The sequence below is a fragment of the Scyliorhinus torazame genome, chromosome 9 (genome assembly GCF_047496885.1).
Source record: "Scyliorhinus torazame isolate Kashiwa2021f chromosome 9, sScyTor2.1, whole genome shotgun sequence".
In the NCBI taxonomy this organism is placed as follows: Eukaryota; Metazoa; Chordata; class Chondrichthyes; order Carcharhiniformes; family Scyliorhinidae; genus Scyliorhinus; species Scyliorhinus torazame.
The window spans coordinates 110,000,252-110,020,000 of NC_092715.1; the positions used below are offsets into that span (position 1 = coordinate 110,000,252).

The 19,749-nt window shown below is 44.6% G+C and overlaps 1 protein-coding gene across 1 annotated transcript in view; it reads left to right on the forward strand.

Annotated features, from left to right (window-relative positions):
* Positions 1–19,749, forward strand: part of LOC140430017 (calcium and integrin-binding protein 1-like) — a 116,583-nt gene extending 96,834 nt beyond the window's left edge. The window contains exons 5-7 of the mRNA XM_072517580.1: positions 5,710–5,828; positions 6,870–6,958; positions 18,932–19,749. Of these exons, the coding sequence (XP_072373681.1) occupies positions 5,710–5,828; positions 6,870–6,958; positions 18,932–18,956 (233 nt within the window). The 3' untranslated portion in view covers positions 18,957–19,749. The remainder of the gene's footprint in view (positions 1–5,709; positions 5,829–6,869; positions 6,959–18,931) is intronic.

Here is a 19,749-nt window from a genome sequence, read left to right on the forward strand (position 1 = left end):
GGAGAATCGCGGGAGGGCGTCGGACCGGCGTCCCCGGAAATTTTGGCGGCCCAGGTGATTCTCCCAACCGGCGTGGGAGTGGAGAATCGCGCCCTTTAACTTTGGGCAGCACCACAGTCAAGCTTTCCCCTTACACTGGGGAACCCCTAAAAATTCTTGGGATCACCAACACACCAGTGGCTTACAAACAGCAAGAGACCCATCTACCCTTAGTTTTCATGGAAGGGCACATGCCCAGCCTAATGAGAAGGGACTGGACACAGCAAATCAACTCAGTTGACTGGAATTTTCTTTAAATTTCCAACGGTGTCAAGAACAAAGAACAAAAAACAATACAGCACAGGAACAGGCCCTTCGGCCCTCCAAGCCTGCGCCAATCACCTGTCCTATCTATACCAACCGCCTGTATCCTTCTATACCCCGTCTGTTCATGTGCCTATCCAGATACATTTTAAAGGTCGCTAACGTATCTGCCTCACCCACCTCACTTGGCAGTGCTTTCCATGCCACCACCACCCTCTGTGTAAAAAGCTTCCCCCGCACATATTCACTGAACCTTTCCCCCCTTACCTTGAACCTGTGCCCCCTTGTAATTGTCATTCCTCCCTGGGAAAAAGCCTCAACTGTTCACCCTGTCTATACCCCTAATAATTTTATACACTTCTATCAGGTCGCCCCTCAGCCTCCGTCTCTCTGGGGAGAACAATCTCAGTTTATTCAATCTCTCCTCATAACTAATACCCTCCATATCAGGCAACACTCTGGTAAACCTTTACTGTACTCTCTCCAAACCCTCCATGTCCTTCTGGTAGTGCAGTGACCAGAATTGGACACAGTATTCCAAATGTGGCCTAACCAATGTTCTAAATAATTGTAACATAATTTTTGAGCTTTTATACTCGATACCCCGTCCTATGAAGGGAAGCATGCGTATGCCTTCTTCACCACCATTTCCTCCTGTGCTGCCACTTTTAAGGATCTGTGGACCTGCACGCCCAAATCTCTCTTGAAGATGGATGTTGACACCGGGGCCTCAGTGACAGTTGTGAGGGAGCAGACCTTCTAGATGTCTTGAGAAAATAGGAGGACATATTTTAGAGCGAACTAGGCCGGATTAAAGGTGTCAAAGCCAAATTTATGTCAATCCGGATTCGACACCTAAGTCTTTTAGAGCCAGATCAGTGCCCTATGCCCTTCATCAGAAGGTTGAAGCTGAGTTTAAGAGATTAGATGATCTGGACATAAATCAGTTTAGTTCTCCGAATGGGCATCCCCTATAGTTCTCTTTCTCAAGCTGGATTGTTCCATAAGAATCCGTGAGGAGTACAAATTAACCATAAATCAGGCTGCCCAGGTGGATAGGTACCTGATCCCCTGGATTGAAGACCCCCAAGCCAATCTGGCGGAGGTATCACCTACTCTAAATTAGACCTCAGCCAGGCATACCTTCAATTGGAATTGGATGAAGAGTTCCAGAGGTTTGCCATGATAAATACCACCAACAACCTTTACAAGGGTGAAGCACTGGGTTTTGCTGCTGACGGCCTGCAGCTATACCTTCCAGCATAGGCCGGGTTTTGCAGATTGCCAATGCAGATGCATTGAACCGACTCCCCCGACCAAAAAATGAACTACCTCCACCAGTACCCCAGGAGATCATATTGGCTTTGAATTTCTTGGACACCTTGCTAGTGTTGGCAGGCCACATTCGGAACTGGACCTAATGGGATCCCATATTGCCGAAAGCAAAGCGGATGATACAGACTGGGTGGCACTATGTGAAATCCAAGCAGTTGTGACCCTATTTAACCTGCTAAAATGAATTGATCTGCAAGGATGGTGTGATCCGCAAGGTAGGGCTCATGCTTCGTTGTTCCACCACCAGCCAGGGGATCTCTCTTACAGGAGCTGTGTAGTGCCCACCCAGGGCAAATTAAAATGAAGATGCTGGCTCGCAGCTATGAATGGTGGCCAGGCATTGATAAAACCATCAAAGAAATGGTGCAGCAATGTCACCCCTGTCAGACTCAACAGTACCTACCTCCGTCGGCCATTCTCCACTGTTGGGATTGACCAGGTCACCCATCGGTCAGAGGCCATGTTGACTACATGGGCCTTTTCTTGGGCAGGATGTTTTTAGTTTTAGTAGATGCCCACTCCAAGTGGCTGTCTATACACGCCTGTCTGTACCTCAGCGGCCACGGTGGACACCTTACGCTGAGTGTTTCGTATATATAGACTACCGGAATCCATTGTATCTGACAATGGCATCCCTTTTACAGGGATGACTTCCAGACTTTTATTCGAACTAACAGCATCTGCCACACCAGGACAGCCCCATATCACCATAGATTAATAAACAGGATGCCCTTCAACTGAGAGAACATTAAGAGCACGATGCTGGCACACATTCTGTGCACATGTCTCATCTATTCCTGAGTCCTGAAACCCAAACCTGTGTCTGGCATCCCTATGCACTCACATACTTACACTGCCTAATGTCCTTATGAGTGTCATTTTACGGTGAATGCTTGGTAAAACTATCTTGGCGGAACATGGCAGATCATGCATCCCATTTTGATACTGCTGGGCTGTTCACTTTTGGGTTCTATGGACACTAACCTCCGCTGTGACCTCTGTCCAAGCTGCTATGATCAGATGGGGAAGGCCTCCTGCTGACACCCCTGGGAGCAGCACCTTCTACCTTTCCTGGATGGCCTGGAGGACCTGCATGGAAGCTTCGCTGAACCATGGGGCCACACGTCTGCTCTGTGACATTCTGTTATCTGCGGTAAGATTCCGTCTCTGGAACGACAGCCAGATTGATGCTCCTGGCTTGCAGTGAGTGAATGGCTGTCCGACTGCCCAATAAACATGGCGCCAGGATATTCAACCCAATGAGGTAACTGGGTTGGCCATTTCCTGCCCGTCCTGTCACAAGATTCGCTGTCTTCCTTGTGCATACATATGTAATAAGCTGAAGATCACGTGTGGCCAGCAGAAGGCACTCTCCTCATTCCTGCTCCTGCCATCCAATCTATACTCCAGAATGGACGATACCCGTAGAATGGCTACAGCACAGGAGGCCATTCGGCCCATTGTGTCTCTGCCGATACAAGTCCCATTTTAATGGTGGACACTTTTTAAAAAATAAATTTTGCGTACCCAATTATTTCTTTTTTCAATTCAGGGGCAATTTAGTGTGGCCAATCCACCTAACCTGCATATCTTTTGGGTTGTGGGGGTGAAACCCACGCAGACATGGGGAGAATGTGCAAACTCCACATGGACAGTCACCCAGGGCTGGGATTCGAACTCAGGTCCTCAGTGTTGCAGTCCAGTGCTAACCACTGCACCACATGCCGCCCTTAATGGTGGACACTTAAGTGGTGACAACTATGTATAAATGTGTGTTCATATGTATGTAAATACATAGCATTGCATTTGATAAATCAGAGAATATGGTCACTCTCACATCTCTGCTGTATGGATGTTTTTGTTTTATTTCTCTCGATTTTCTCTTCTGAATATCTCCTGCTCTTGCCTGCTTTTGTTCACCTTGATTCTCTCCCCTTCTTCACAACTGCCCCCATCCCCTGCATTTTTGTATTGCTGCCTCTCTCTTATATTTCCATTTTCCTTTCCTTTGAAGTTTGAAGTCCAAGATGGTAGCATTGTGTGGAAGGGAAGAAGTCACCTATGACTGCAGGCTGTATTTTGGACAGAGAATTTTGGGAAAACTTGGCCCTGAATGGTTCCCATCCCATTCCTTCACCCACTCCCACTTTGTCCCCGATCCTTCACCATCCACTACTCTATTCCAATCTCACCATCTCTTCACTCCCATCACTATCCTTTCCTCTTTAAACTCTATACTCGGCTCTTTCTTCCCAACACATTATGCTGTTGTTCACCTCAATCTCAAATATCCATCCATTTCATTAGCTTTCACACTCACCTGTTCTATGCAAAGCTGAGTGGCAAGAGGTCAGAAACCTGTCTCTCAAAACTTGATTTCCTTCTCCTCTCATTCTTCCTCCTGAAATATCTACCTCAAATAATAGTTGTCTGTTTTCAGAATTCAACTTACTACTTTTTATTTATAAGAAATTAAATTCGAAAGAGGAAGACACTGTTTTCCTGTCTCTTTTTCTGTCTCTCTGTCATGGGCGCAAACGATTAACCTTTTCCAACTACAACAAAACATAGCTGAGGTAATTACTTGGCTTCATTAATCGACTGGTGTTTTAGTTTTGAGAATTATGCAAGGTTAACTTGAAACAAAATACTTTGGGGCTAAATTTAACATTTCCTGCCAGGTCAAAACTAGGCAAGAATAGCATCTAAAATGGAAGGAGGAACTTCCCCAGACCTTTCCTGCCCCCATCCGGCAAACTGCAATTTTAAAGTACTGTTGCCGAGAACACCCACTTCGAGCTGGACGGGTGCAGTCTGAATCTGCAGATAGGGTCTCATGACATCATTGATGTTTGACCTGTTATTTTAATCTAGGGTTGAACCAGTGGTAGCTTCCACACCAGGCACAATCTGCTGGGAACAGCAATCAGGGTCAGAAAAGTAAGATGAATTTATTTTAAAAAAACACCACGAGGTGGTGATGACCCCAACTGACCATTGGTTGGAAACTCTGGGACAACCCACATAGGCTGGTTCTGGCAGTCCTAACTGCATTGCATGAGTGTCGGAATTCCTGGCCCGCCCCAAGAGCTATCAAGCATTTGGAGTGCCGGCAGCTCTTCAGTCCCAGCAGTGCCATCGGGAGTGCAATTGGAACCAGGGGACAGCAGAATCAAAGGAGGAGGTCCCCTAACCCTGACAATTGGGATGCGCTTGCCGGAGCCGTTCAGGTAGGCCCTGGCGAAGGTCAGGGCAATTTGTTTGTGAGGACAGGGAGTTTGCTACTGATGGGGTGACCCTTGCCACTGGGAGGGGGCCTCCCATTGGTTACTGGCTGCCCAATCAAGAAGACACTCCATGAGCCATCGGGAAGTCACCAGGTATACTTGGTGGTCTTCCCCCTTGGCAAAAATGCCCACCCACCGCTGCTAAAATACATTAACTGGCCTAGTAAGGGCCTCAGTTGGCCTGATAGAGGGAGGGCCATCCACCCACCACCTTCCCCATTGCTTGTAAAATACCAACAGCAGGTAGAAGGTGACAGGTGTGTCACTCCCTGTAATCCCACCCGATTTCTATGTGCTCCTGCGCCCCAGCCTGTTCCCATAAAATCCTTGTAATAGCTTTCTTGTGGGACTGGAGGAGCCAGAGGTATGACAGACAGTCAGTAACAAAACTTAGAAACGTATCCATTTCAGCTCGCTATTAATAGTAGAGAAGGGAATTGCAGTTCTGTAAAAAAGTGGTACTCCCAATGATCATGTTAGGGGTAGGTTGAGGATCAGCCCCAATCAAAGGATCATGGAAGCTGCTGTTGAAAGCTGGGATGCAGCTTTTTTGGGTGTTGGCATAGTTTGTGATCTTTCTGCCACATGCCAATCTGATTTACAGTAGAAGTGTGCAAAGTGGACTGGATTTTCTGTCCCTGGAATGCAACCTTGCAAAGATCAGAGTAAATCCATAAAGTGTTCTCTATCCCTAAGGATTAAAATAAATCCCAATGGACGCACATGTTTTTAATTAAATGCAGAGAAGAAGAATATTAAAGACTTTTTTTTCTGTTTTGAACAGATTTTAATGACAATGGTGCAATAGATCGTTCAGATTTGAGTCAATTCTTAACCTTAATCACTGGAAATGAGATTCACAAAACTCTTAATGAAATGGAGATGAGGATCATTATAGACATGGTTTGTTTTCTTGGATTACTTTGTTGAGGAATTGAAGAATTTGTGTTTGACGTATAAAACTTAACAGTTATTCAGGTCCGTGCTCAAACAACTAATGGAAAGCATACAACAAAAAATAAACCTCACATTTTCAGTTTTCATCAAATGCCCCCAATTTCCAATGGTCTTTTGATGTGAGCTGAAATTAAACATACATCTTGCATTATTTTGAAGTGATGTGGCCTTATTTAATGTTTTATCATTGCTGGAACAAATTCAGATTGCTGATGTGAACAGAATCATTTGTCTTGGAATTGCAATTCAAGCATCTGCATCAAGACAGACGCTGTAATTTTCTACAGACAGCCATAACCCTGACCATAACCCTAACCCAAAATGAATATAAATGTGATGTGCACTGATTCTTAACTATGTCAGAACAAATTTTGAAATAATAATTATTTTCAATAAATAAACATTTTTTTATTCGTTCATGGGACGTGGGCGTTGCATGCGGTGCCAGTATTTGTTGCCCATCCCAAATTGCCCTTGAGGGGGCAGTTAAGGGACAACCACATTGCTGTGAGTCTGGAGTCACGTGTCAGCCAGCCCAGGTAAGGACAACAGATTTCCTTCCCTAAAGGACATTAGTGACCCAGATGGGTTTTTATCACAATAATGGTTTCATACAAAGAACAGTACAGCACAGGAACACTCCAGACCTCCAGGCCCACTGAGTTCGACCTCCTCCAGCTTGCCCTTCCTCTTAGCCAGCCTGGCCCTGGTACCATGCTCACCCCCAGTCTCCACACTTGCTGGCTCACTGTTCTGATTCCCACCCCCCCCTGCCACATGGTCATCACTAGACTTTTAATTCCAGATTTCTTTTATTGAATTCAAATTTCACCATCTGCAGTGGCAGGATTTGAACCTGGGTCCCGAGAGGATTACTCTGGGTCTCTAGTTTACTAGTCCAGTGGCAATACCACTACGCCACCACCTCCTTGAAAGACCTGCATGCTCTATGAATGATATTTATACTTATATATTGTTCCTTTCAAGATCATGGAAGATATAGATATGGATGGCGATGAACGTATAAACCTTTCAGAATTCCACCATATTGCATCAAAAATGCCTGACTTTGCAAGGTAAGGCTATAATTTGTTTTCATAATATTTCTTACTATTATGTCCTCTGCCTGATTAACAGTCTACTGTCATCACATTACAGGACTGATGTAAAGATAAGTGCAACTTAAGTCAACAAACTTTTATCACTTTTTGTTACGAATGGCATGGCGGTACAACACTCAGTTGTACTTCTGAGTGCCGTGGGATAAAAAGTGACTCCAACTTTTTCTAAAGCCTTTGCAATATTTTTCATATTGTTTTTGCTGATCAATAACTCCCATTGGTGTTATGTATATAAATAAATATGTCGCTGCTTACATTTCGTAAGGGTTGTGGTGTCCTTTTGGTTCTAATTCGAGGATGGTTGGCGTAGTGTTCACAACTAGCTTTTATATTAAACAAAGCTAAAGATTTATTTACAGTACTTAATTGGACACTTACTCCTATATAATAAACAGTTGATAATAAACATACAATCTACACTCATCTATTACTAATCTCTACAATAATACAACTATGATCTGCTCTCACTCACACTATCCTTCCTTTGGTCTGCCTTCTAGCCTTCTCCTCAACACTCTCTCCCAGAAGGCTTAGCATCAATGCCTTATATAGTTCTGCATCTAGTTACCTCTAGTGGTTGATTTGGGCATAATATTAACCCTTACAGTTCTTTTCATTTATCATAATGTCACAAGGGTGTAAATTCATTTGTGAAGATTTTGTCTGAATGATACTTTAAGCAAAATATAAATTAGTTCTTTTTGAAATTGGTGTAAATTTAAGAAGAATCAAATTGAGGAAATTTGCACTAATGGGTTTATAATGCTGCTACATATAATGAAGTGATTTATTTTGTCCTTTGTGATATACAGGAGTTTACTCATGTCACAAGGTTATGTTTATGTAAATGCCATTTTACTTGTAAGGTGGTAGAACATGTAAAACTGAGTCTGAGGCAATATTAACAGCGGTATGCCAATGGTATATATTTCCAGAGGACAGGGCATCTCAGCTACAATACCTGCTCTACTTATCCATTTAAAAGATAATAAACATTTATAACAGCAGTGATCAAATATCTTCCAAAACCTAAGTAAAAGGATGTGGAGTGGTTTAATTAGTGATATTATCACCTGCATCTTGCGCATTCCTTTTGAGCAAGTTTCTACAATTATGGGAGATGAGAAAACAACAACACATTATTATAACATAGTAAAATGCGCCAAAGCACCTCACAAAAGTGATTATCGAACAAAACTGCCACCAAGCTGCATCGAGGGGTGACACAGTGATAAGCACTGTTGTCTCACAGTGCCTGGAACCCGGGTTCAATTCCGCCCATGGGTGACTGTGTGGAGTTTTCATTTTCTCCTTGTGTCCATGTGGGTTTCCTTCGGGTGCTCCAGTTTCCACCCACAGTCCAAAGAGATGCTGGTTAAGTAGATTGGCCATGATAAAATTTCCTCTCAGTACCTAGGTATGTGCAGGTGAGGTGGGGTTGCAAGGATAGGGCGGCAGAGTGGGACTAGGCAGGGTGCTCTTTCAGGGGGTCAGTGCAGACTCGATGGGCCAAATTGCCTCCTTCTGCACTGTAGGATTCTATGGTTCTATGGAGATTTAGGCCAGATGACCAAGAGCTGAGTCAAAGAGGCAGAATTTTAAAAAGTGTTTCAAAGAGGAAAGGTGGAGAGGTTTAGCAAGCTTTGGGCCTTGACAGCTGAAGGCCTATCCACCAATCGTCGAGCAAAGAGGCAAGTATTGGAGCAGAGACCTTGCAGGAGTGTAGGGGAAGATCTCCTGTGGAAAATCAGAACAAATTGAATTTTTCTGTAAATGCAATCAGAAACGGAGGCCACGATTTAGCAACCCCGTTGATCACGGGTGCAAATCCTGTAATGGACGCTAAATCTCGCGAGCAGCCAAAATCAGGATTTACTCTGGTGATCTCAGTTTGAGATGTTCCCTGCCCCCTGCCAGTGTTGTGATTGGGTTCATGCCCATTTTTGATAAATTAATATCTACTTACCGGCTTCGAAGCCGTAACGCGGACCACACCTCATCCTCTCACCTAGTCAGCATGACATCACACACTGCGGTGCGAATCACTACTGGTTTTCACTACTGGGTGGTGTGGGACATGTTCGGGCAATGCCCTGGCGGTACCAGCCTGACATTGCCACCCTGGCAGGTTGGTACTGTCAAGGGCAGGCCCTATGGGGAGCCCCATTGGGGCACAAATGTATGGTTCGGGGGTGGAGGGAGATGGGACAGCCCAATAACGACAGTGACGTTTAAGGGGCATCTTGACAAATACATAAATAGGATGGGAATAGAGGGATACGGACCCTGGAAGTGTCAAAGATTTTAGTTGAGACGGGCAGCATGGTCGACGCAGGCTTGGAGGGCCGAAGGGCCTCTTCCTGTGCTGCACTTTTCTTTGTTCTTTGTTCTTTGTTCAATGCCAGCAAGGTGGGGTGGAAGTGGAGAGAGCCCGAAGCATTTGAGGGAGGCGTGCCCCGATGTCGGCATTGTGATGGGGGTGGGGGGGGGGGGGGGGGGGGGTGTGGCCCGTTGTCCGTGAGGGTGGTGCTGAGGGTGTTTATTTAAGTCAGAAATTGGGGTGCCCTTTAAAAATGGTGCACGGGCCTCGGGATTCCTGGCTTGCCGGGGTCTTTAGGCCCCACCCCTCCAGCAGATGGTGTGAATCTCGCTTCCTCTTTTAAAATGCACAAAATGTTGTTCAAGGCAGCGAGAAAAGCTGGCTGTGATGCGGGCGAGCTTCACACCAGTTTTCTCACCTAGAATCATAGAAAAGTTACAGCTCAGGAGGCCATTTGGCCCATCTTGTCCAAGCCAGCCCTAGGACACCCAGGTGCCCTTTCTAATCACATCATCCTGTACCCGATCCAGAGCCCTGTAGCTTAGAGCACTTAAGGTTCAGATCCAGGCACTTTTTAAAGGAGTTCAGGGTCTCTGCCTCCACCACCAACTCGGACAGTGAATTCTAGACTTTCGTTACCCTCTGTATAAAAACGGTTTCCTCATGTCCCCGCTACACCTTCTGCCTCGTGTCTTGAATCTATGACCCCTGGTTCTAGAATTCTTCACCAAGGGAAACAATTTTATTCTGTCCACTCTATCTCTTCCCCTCATAATTTTGTACATCTCAATGAAGTCACCCCTCAGCCTTCTTTGTTCCAAGGAAAATAACCCCAACCTATCCAGTCTCTTCTCGTAGCCATACATTTTTAGCCCTGGCAACATTCTTCTAAACCTCCTCTGCACACTCTCCAGGGCAATAGCGTCTTTCAGTACTTGTGGGAAGCCGGAGCACCCGGGTTTCCTCCAGGTGCTCCGGTTTCCTCCCACACGTCCCGAAAGACGTGTTATTAGGTGATTTCGACATTCTGAATTCTCCCTCTGAGTACCCGAACAGGCGCCGGAATGTGGCAACTAGGGGCTTTTCACAGTAACTTCATTGCTTTGTTAATGTAAGCCTACTTGTGACAATAAAGATTCTTATTATTATTCCTGTAATGTGGCGACACTCGGTGCATTGTTGGGAAGATTCTGTCCTGAGAGACTAAAGTGCAAGAGAACCTCCGAAGCATTCTTCCGAACCCCTGCTTTGCTAAAAGTTTAATGGTTCCTTGAAGGAATAGTGTAAACAGCTGCCTATTTTTAATGGCTTCCCACAGCGGGAAATTTCAGGTGTGCATGCTCATAAAGGTAACAAATGCTCGCTGTGCGACTGAAAGACTGACAAAAAGGAGGTTTAGCTGTGAATCTTCACAGATGATAAAAAACCCTGCCAACTTCAGATGGTTAAGAAACCCAAGAAACAAATAGCATTTGACAAGATTTGATCCTTTATGATCCATTCTGACACCACAATCGCTTTTCAAAGAGAGTTTGGCAATTGAAAATGATTAGTGACTGTTATGTATCAGGGCATACATCACTGGTGAAGCATCACGTAATGTATAGGGATGTCAGCAGAGTGTTGGCACGGGTTTTGCAGTTCTCCATTTTAGATTGTATGAGCAATATTCTAAATAAACCTTTCAGAGTGTGGCATCTCTGTATCTTTTTTCATTGTGGCTAACAGTGAAATATAACTGCGATTATGATAATTTGAGATCTTGCTAGTACTTGCTAGAGCGGTTGGGAAGGGTTTAAACTAATATGGCAAGGGGGTGGGACCTATATAAGGATTCAGAGCAGGAGGAATCAAGAACAAGACAAAAAGATAGAAAGGAGAATAAGAAAAGTGATAGGCAGAGAAATCAAGGGTCCGTATCAGATAATAACGCTGTAAAATAATAGTAGGAACGGGACAAGGTATGTTTAAAGGATCAGCCTTAAGGTTTTGTACCTGAACGCGGGGAGCATTCAAAATAAAATGGATGAATTAATTGCGCAGATGGATGTAAAGGGATATGATATAGTTGGAATTATGGAGACATGTCTCCAAGGTGATCAAGGAGGGAATTAAATATTTCAAGCTATTCCGTTATTAGGAAGGATAGACAGAAAGGAAAAGGTGGTGGAGTTGCATTGTTGATTAAAGAAGATATTGATACAATATTGAGGAAAGATATTAGTGCAGATTATGTGGAATCTGTCTGGGTCGAGTTAAGAAATATCAAGGGGCAAAAAACATTCGTAGGGTGGTATACAGAGCACCAAACTGCTGTGGTAATGTTGGGAATAGTATTAGACAGGAAATTAGAGATGCATGTGATAGAGGAACATCTGTGATTATGGGTGATATTAATCTGCATATAGATTGGGTGACTCAAATTACTCTCAGTACAACAGAGGAGGACTTTCTGGATCAGTATGTTGAGGAACCAATAGGGGAACAGGCCATCTTGGACTGGCTGTTGTGAAATGAGAAAGGATTTGTTGACAATCTAATTGTGAGAGAACACTTGGGGATGAGTGACTATAATATGGTAGAATTCTTTATCAAGATGAATAGTGAGGTAGTTGATTCTGAGACCCGACCACAATAAAAGTAACTATGATGGTATGAGGCATGAGCTGGCTATGACGGACTGGGAAAAATTACTGAATGGAAGGACAGCGGACACACTGAGGGAGAATTCAGAATGTCCAATTCACCGAACAGCAGGGGCAGGATTCTCCGCCGTCAGGATTCTCCGTTTTGCTGGTTTCCCGATGGCGTGGGGCTGCCCCACAATGGGGAACACCATTGAGCATGAAACGGAGCATCCCGCCTGCGTGCGAAATCAGAAATCTGGCGTGGCGGGACGGAGAATCCAGTCCTCTATATGTATGTAACGAGAAAAAGATTGATTAAAACTAATGTAGATCCCTTACGGTCAGAAAGGGGGAAAATTTATTACAGGGAACAAAGAAATGGCTGAGGAACTAAATTCGTACTTTCCTCCTGTCTTCACATGAATAATGCACCAGAAGCTCTGAGAAGCACACGTTTTAGTGAGGAGCTGAAGGAAATTAGTATTAATAAAGAATGTTTTTTGATAATTAATGGCATTGAAGGCGGACAAACCTCAAGGGCCTGATAATCTTCATCCCAGAGTACTTAAGGAAGTGGCCCTAAAAATAGTAGATCGATTAGAGGTAATTTTCCAAATTTCTTTGGTTCCTATAGATTGGAGGGTAGCGAATGTAACCCCACTATTCAAAAAGGAGGCAGAGAGAAAGCAGGCAACTATAAAGCAGTGAGTCTAACATCGGTAGTCGGGAAGTTGCTGGAATCAATTATCAAGGATTTCATAGCACAGCATTTGGAAACCCGAGGTGTAAGGTCAGCATGGATTTCTGAAAGGAAAATCATGCTTGAGAAATCTACTAGAATTCTTTGAAGATGTAACTAGCAGAGTTGACCAGGGAGAGCCGTGGATGTGGTTTATGTAGACTTTCAGAAGGTTATCGACAAGGTCTCACATAGAAGATTAATATGTGAAGTTAAACCGCATGGGATTACGGGTCGTGCCTTGAGATGGATAGAAAGTTGGTTAGTAGACAGGAAACAAAAGTTGGAATAAATGGGTCATTTTCTGATTGGCAGGCAGTGACTAGTGGGGTACCACGGGGATCTGTGCTAGGGCCCCTACTGTTCACAGTATATATTAATGATTTGGACAAGGGAACTAAATGTATTATCTCCAAATTTGCAGATGATACAAAGTGGGTGGGAGGGTGAGCTGTGAGGAGGATGCAGAGATGCTTCAGTGGGATTTGGACATGCTGAGTGAGTGGGCATATGCATGGCAGATGCAGTATAATGTCGATAAATGTGAGGTTATCTGCTTCAGTAGAAAAAATAGAAAGGCATATTATGATTTGAATGGGTGTAAATTGAGAGGTGGATACTCAACGAGCCCTTGGTGTCCTCGTGCAACAGTTGCTGAAAGTAAGCGCGCAGGTACAGCAGACAGTAAAGAAGGTAAATGAATGTTGGCCTTCATTGCAAGAGGATTTGAGTATCGGAAAAGAGATGCTTTACTGCAATTGTATAGGCATTGGTGAGGCCACACCTGGTGTATTGTGTGCAGTTTGGTGTCGTTACCTGAAGAAGGATGTTCTTGCTCTAGAGGGAGTGCAGCAAAGGTTTACCAGGCTGATTCCTAGGATGGCGGGACTGTCATATGAGGAGAGACAAAGTCAATTAGGATTAGATTCATTGGAGTTTAGAAGAGTGAGAGGGGAACCCATAGAGCAATTCTAACAGGATTAGACAAGGTAGATTCAGAAAGAATGTTCCCAACATAGAACATAGAAAATACAGCACAGAACAGGCCCTTCAGCCCACAATGTTGTGCCGAACCTTTGTCCTAGATTAATCATAGATTATCATTGAATTTACAGTGCAGAAGGAGGCCATTCGGCCCTTTGAGTCTGCACCGGCTCTTGTAAAGAGCACCCTACTCAAACTCAACACCTCCACCCAACACCAAGGGCAATCTTGGACACTAAGGGCAATTTATCATGGCCAATCCACCTAACCTGCACATCTTTGGACTGTGGGAGGAAACCGGAGCATCCGGAGGAAACCCACGCACACACGGGGAGGGAGTGCAGACTACGCACAGACAGTGACCCAAGCCGGAATCGAACCTGGGACCCTGGAGCTGTGAAGCAATTGTGCTATCCACAATGCTACCGTGCTGCCCTTAAGAACAAATAAATCTACACTATATCATTTTACCGTAATCCATGTACCTATCCAATAGCTGCTTGAAGGTCCCTAATGTTTCCGACTCAACTACTTCCACAGGCAGTGCATTCCATGCCCCCACTACTCCCTGGGTAAAGAACCTACCTCTGACATCCCTCCTATATCTTCCACCTTTCACCTTAAATTTATGTCCCCTTGTAATGGTTTGTTCCACCCGGGGAAAAAGTCTCTGACGGTCTACTCTATCTATTCCCCTGATCATCTTATAAACCTCTATCAAGTCGCCCCTCACCCTTCTCCGTTCTAATGAGAAAAGGCCTAGCACCCTCAACCTTTCCTCGTAAGACCTACTCTCCATTCCAGGCAACATCCTGGTAAATCTCCTTTGCACCTTTTCCAAAGCTTCCACATCCTTCCTAAAATGAGGCGACCAGAACTGCACACAGTACTCCAAATGTGGCCGTACCAAGGTTTTGTACAGCTGCATCATCACCTCACGGCTCTTCAATTGAATCCCTCTGTTAATGAACGCGAGCACACCATAGGCCTTCTTCACAGCTCTATCCACTTGAGTGGCAACTTTCAAAGATGTATGAACATAGACCCCAAGATCTCTCTGCTCCTCCACATTGCCAAGAACCCTACCGTTAACCCTGTATTCCACATTCATATTTGTCCTTCCAAAATGGACAACCTCACACTTTTCAGGGTTAAACTCCATCTGCCACTTCTCAGCCCAGCTCTGCATCCTATCTATGTCTCTTTGCAGCCGACAACAGCCCTCCTTACTATCCACAACTCCACCAATCTTCGTATCATCAGCAAATTTACTGACCCACCCTTCAACTCCCTCATCCAAGTCATTAATGAAAATCACAAACAGCAGAGGACCCAGAACTGATCCCTGCGGTAGGCTACTGGTAGCTGGGATCCAGGCTGAATATTTGCCATCCACCACCACTCTCTGACTTCTATCGGTTAACCAGTTCGTTATCCAACTGGCCAAATTTCCCACTATCCCATGCCTCCTTACTTTCTGCAGAAGCCTACCATGGGGAACCTTATCAAATGCCATACTAAAATCCATGTACACTACATCCACTGCTTTACCTTCATCCACATGCTTGGTCACCTCCTCAAAGAATTCAATAAGACTTGTAAGGCAAAACCTACCCCTCACAAATCCGTGCTGACTATCCCTAATCAAGCAGTGTCTTTCCAGATGCTCAGAAATCCTATCCTTCAGTACCCTTTCCATTACTTTGCCTACCACCGAAGTAAGACTAACTGGCCTGTAATTCCCAGGGTTATCCCTAGTCCCTTTTTTGAACAGGGGCACGACATTCGCCACTCTCCAATCCACTGGTACCACCCCTGTTGACAGTGAGGACGAAACGATCATTGCCAACGGCTCTGCAATTTCATCTCTTGCTTCCCATAGAATCCTTGGATATATCCCGTCAGACCCGGGGGACTTGTCTATCCTCAAGTTTCTCAAAATGCCCAACACATCTTCCGAACAAGTATTTCCTTGAGCTTACCAATCTGTTCCACACTGTCCTCTCCAACAATATGGCCCCTCTCATTTGTAAATACAGAAGAAAAGTACTCGTTGAAGACCTCTCCTATCTCTTCAGACTCAATACACAATCTCCCGCTACTGTCCTTGATCGGACCTACCCTCGCTCTAGTCATTCTCATATTTCTCACATATGTGTAAAAGGCCTTGGGGTTTTCCTTGATCCTACCCGCCAAAGATTGTTCATGCCCTCTCTTAGCTCTCCTAATCCCTTTCTTCAGTTCCCTCCTGGCTACCTTGTATCCCTCCAACGCCCTGTCTGAACCTTGTTTCCTCAGCCTTACACAAGTCTCCTTTTTCCTCTTAACAAGACATTCAACCTCTCTTGTCAACCATGGTTCCCTCACTCGACCATCTCTTCCCTGCCTGACAGGGACATACATATCAAGGACACGTAGTACCTGTTCCTTGAACAAGTTCCACATTTCACTTGTGTCCTTCCCTGACAGCCTATGTTCCCAACTTATGCACTTCAATTCTTGTCTGACAACATTGTATTTACCCTTCCCCCAATTGTAAACCTTGCCCTGTTGCACGCATCTATCCCTCTCCATTACTAAAGTGAAAGTCACAGAATTGTGGTCACTATCTCCAAAATGCTCCCCCACTAATAAATCTATCACTTGCCCTGGTTCATTACCAAGTACTAAATCCAATATTGCCCCTCCTCTGGTCGGACAATCTACATACTGTGTTGGAAAAGCTTCCTGGATACACTGCACAAACACCACCCCATCCAAACTATTTGATCTAAAGAGTTTCCACTCAATATTTGGGAAGTTAAAATCACCCATGACTACTACCCTGTGACTTCTGCACCTTTCCAAAATCTGTTTCCCAATCTGTTCCTCCACATCTCTGCTACTATTGGGGGGCCTATAGAAAACTCCTAACAAGGTGACTGCTCCTGTCCTATTTCAGACTTCAACCCATACTGCCTCAGTAGGCTGATATTCCTCAAACTGCCTTTCTGCAGCTGTTATACTATCTCTAATTGACAATGCCACCCCCCCCCCCCCACCTCTTTTACCACCCTCCCTAATCTTATTGAAACATCTATAACCAGGGACCTCCAACAACCATTTCTGCCCCTCTTCTATCCAAGTTTCCGTAATGGCCACCACATCGTAGTCCCAAGTACCGATCCATGCCTTAAGTTCACCCACCTTATTCCTGATGCTTCTTGTGTTGAAGTATACACACTTCAACCCATCTCCGTGCCTGCAAGTACTCTCCTTTGTCAGTGTTTCCTTCCCCACAGCCTCATTACACGCTTTGGCGTCCTGAATATCGGCGACCTTAGTTGCTGGACTACAAATCCGGTTCCCATTCCTCTGCCAAATTAGTTTAAACCCTCCCGAAGAGTACTAGAAAACCTCCCTCCCAGGATATTGGTGCCCCTCTGGTTCAGATGCAACCCGTCCTGCTTGTACAGGTCCCACCTTCCCCAGAATGCGCTCCAATTATCCAAATACCTGAAGCCCTCCCTCCTACACCATTCCTGCAGCCACGTGTTCAGCTGCACTCTCTCCCTATTCCTAGCCTCGCTATCACGTGGCACCGGCAACAAACCAGAGATGACAACTCTGTCTGTCCTGGCTTTTAACTTCCAGCCTAACTCCCTAAACTTGTTTATTACCTCCACACCCCTTTTCCTACCTACGTCGTTGGTACCAATGTGCACCACGACTTCTGGCTGCTCCCCCTCCCCCTTAAGGATCCTGAAGACACGATCCGAGACATCCCTGGCCCTGGCACCCGAGAGGCAACATACCTTCCGGGAGTCTCGCTCGCGACCACAGAATCTCCTATCTATTCCCCTAACCATTGAATCTCCTACAACTATTGCTTTTCTATTCTCCCCCCTTCCCTTCTGAGCCCAAGAGCCAGACTCAGTGCCAGAGACCTGGCCGCTAGGGCCTTCCCCCGATAGGTCATCCCCCCCAACGGTATACTTGTTTTGAAGGGGAACAGCCACGAGGGATCCCTGCACTGTCTGCCTGTTTGTTTTTTTCCCCCTGACTGTAACCCAGCTATTTTTGTTCTGTACCTTGGGTGTGGTTACCTCCCTGTAACTCTTCTCAATCACCCCCTCTGCCTCCCGGATGATCCGAAGTTCATCCAGCTTCAGGTCCAGTTCCCTAACACGGTCTTTGAGGAGCTGAAGTTGGGTGCACTTCCCGCAGGTATAGTCAGCGGGGTCACCGGTGGTATCTCTCACCACCCACATCCTACAGGAGGAGCATGCAACTGGCCTAGCCACCATCCCCTTTTACCTGACAGAATATAGCTGCCCTGTGGACCAACTAGATCTCCGCCCTCCGACTCTGCTCCCAGTCAACTGCACCTTCTGTAAACTCCTGGCTCTCTTCTCACTCTTTGCGGAAATGTCGGAAACAAAATGAAAGGAGCACCTTACTCCCTCCTCACCTAACTCCCTCGGTCACAAAACTCTTACTATAGCACTCCAATGCACCAAATTCAGCACTCAACGGTGGGGGTGTCTAGAACTAGAGATGGTAGTTTGAGGATAAGAGGTAAATCTTTTAGGACTGAGGTGAGGAGAAATTTCTTCACCCAGAGAGTGGTGAATCTGTGGAATTCGCTGCTACAAAAGGTAGTTGAGGCCAAAATGTTGTTTAATTTCAAGAAGGAATTAGATATAGCTCTTGGGGCTAAAGGGATCAAGGGGTATGGAGGTATGGCAGGATCAGGGTATTGAACTTGATGATCAGCCATAATCATAATGAATGGCGGAGCAGGCTCAAAGGGCCGAATGGTCTCCTCCTGCTTCTATTTTCTATGTTTCTAAATTCTATTTATTGATCTATAAATCTGTAAACTATGACAAACCCAAGGATTTTAATATATGTGACAACTTTGGGTACTGCAGCTGACATTGTTGGAGAAGAGAGTGTGTGGGGGTGGGGGCCCTCTTGACCAATATTTATTTCTGAACAAATATCACTAACACAGATGATCTACTCCCATATTACAATAGTGACTATACTTAATAAGTATTTAATTGGCTGTAAATCACATTGACATGTCCTGGGGTCATGAACAAAGCTACATAGAGTCTTTCCAATCAGTCAATGTATGAGCCACACTATTAATATCAGAAACATTTACTGTTAATGTCAAACTTCCAGTTTTTATATGATGTAATTATGTTGAATGTAAAATTATTCAAGTATTTCAATAAACTTGTTGATAATTTTTTTCTCTCCTGTAACAGCTACTTCACCATGACAGTCTATTAAGGCAGGACAAGTCAATCAGATGGGTCCATTACTGAAAATACACACTCATCAACTGTGATTAGATTCTGGACAAATCAGATTTTAAACAGGTCAATAGCAAAACGGCCTTGATATTCGACTGAACACATATATTGTTAAGAGGCTTTGTTAGCTTCTCTGTCAGCATGGTACACAAAAGAGGAGAATGAATTTTCAAGTAATATAATTCTATATCAAACATTTAATGCAATGAATCCACAAATTGTTTACAATGGGGAGCATATTAGCAATTTCAGAAGATATGATTTTTTGGGGAAGATCGTGAATTTTTGTTGAGTGGTCTTGGTGGTGAAGCTTTCTTCTGACACTACTGTGCAAGCTTTTTCACTCGTAGCAGAAATTCAGAAATTAGCCCTCTAATTTTAACAAAACAGTCAGAAAGTTGGTATACCATACTCCAGAGTTAAGCGGGCAATTTTAAATAGTCAGCAGGGTACCTTATCGCATTGAGGTCCATCATCAACAAACATAAAATTTGAACCATTTCATAATGTAGTTTAAGAAGAACTTGCTCTTTGAGTGCAGTGCACATCTGGATTTTCAATTTGTGTTGTCAGTGGGCTGAAGCTCTGAACCAGCACCTTTAAATTGGAAAAGTATTTGTCATATCCTTGTTCATTCTCTGACCAATAATTCTAGTTTATTCTGGGGCTCACTGTTTGCTGTCTACATAAACCTCTTCGCACTGAAAGATTCATTGTATATTGCTGCCCATTGTTTAAACTATTGCATATTTTTCATTCTTTTCGGTTCA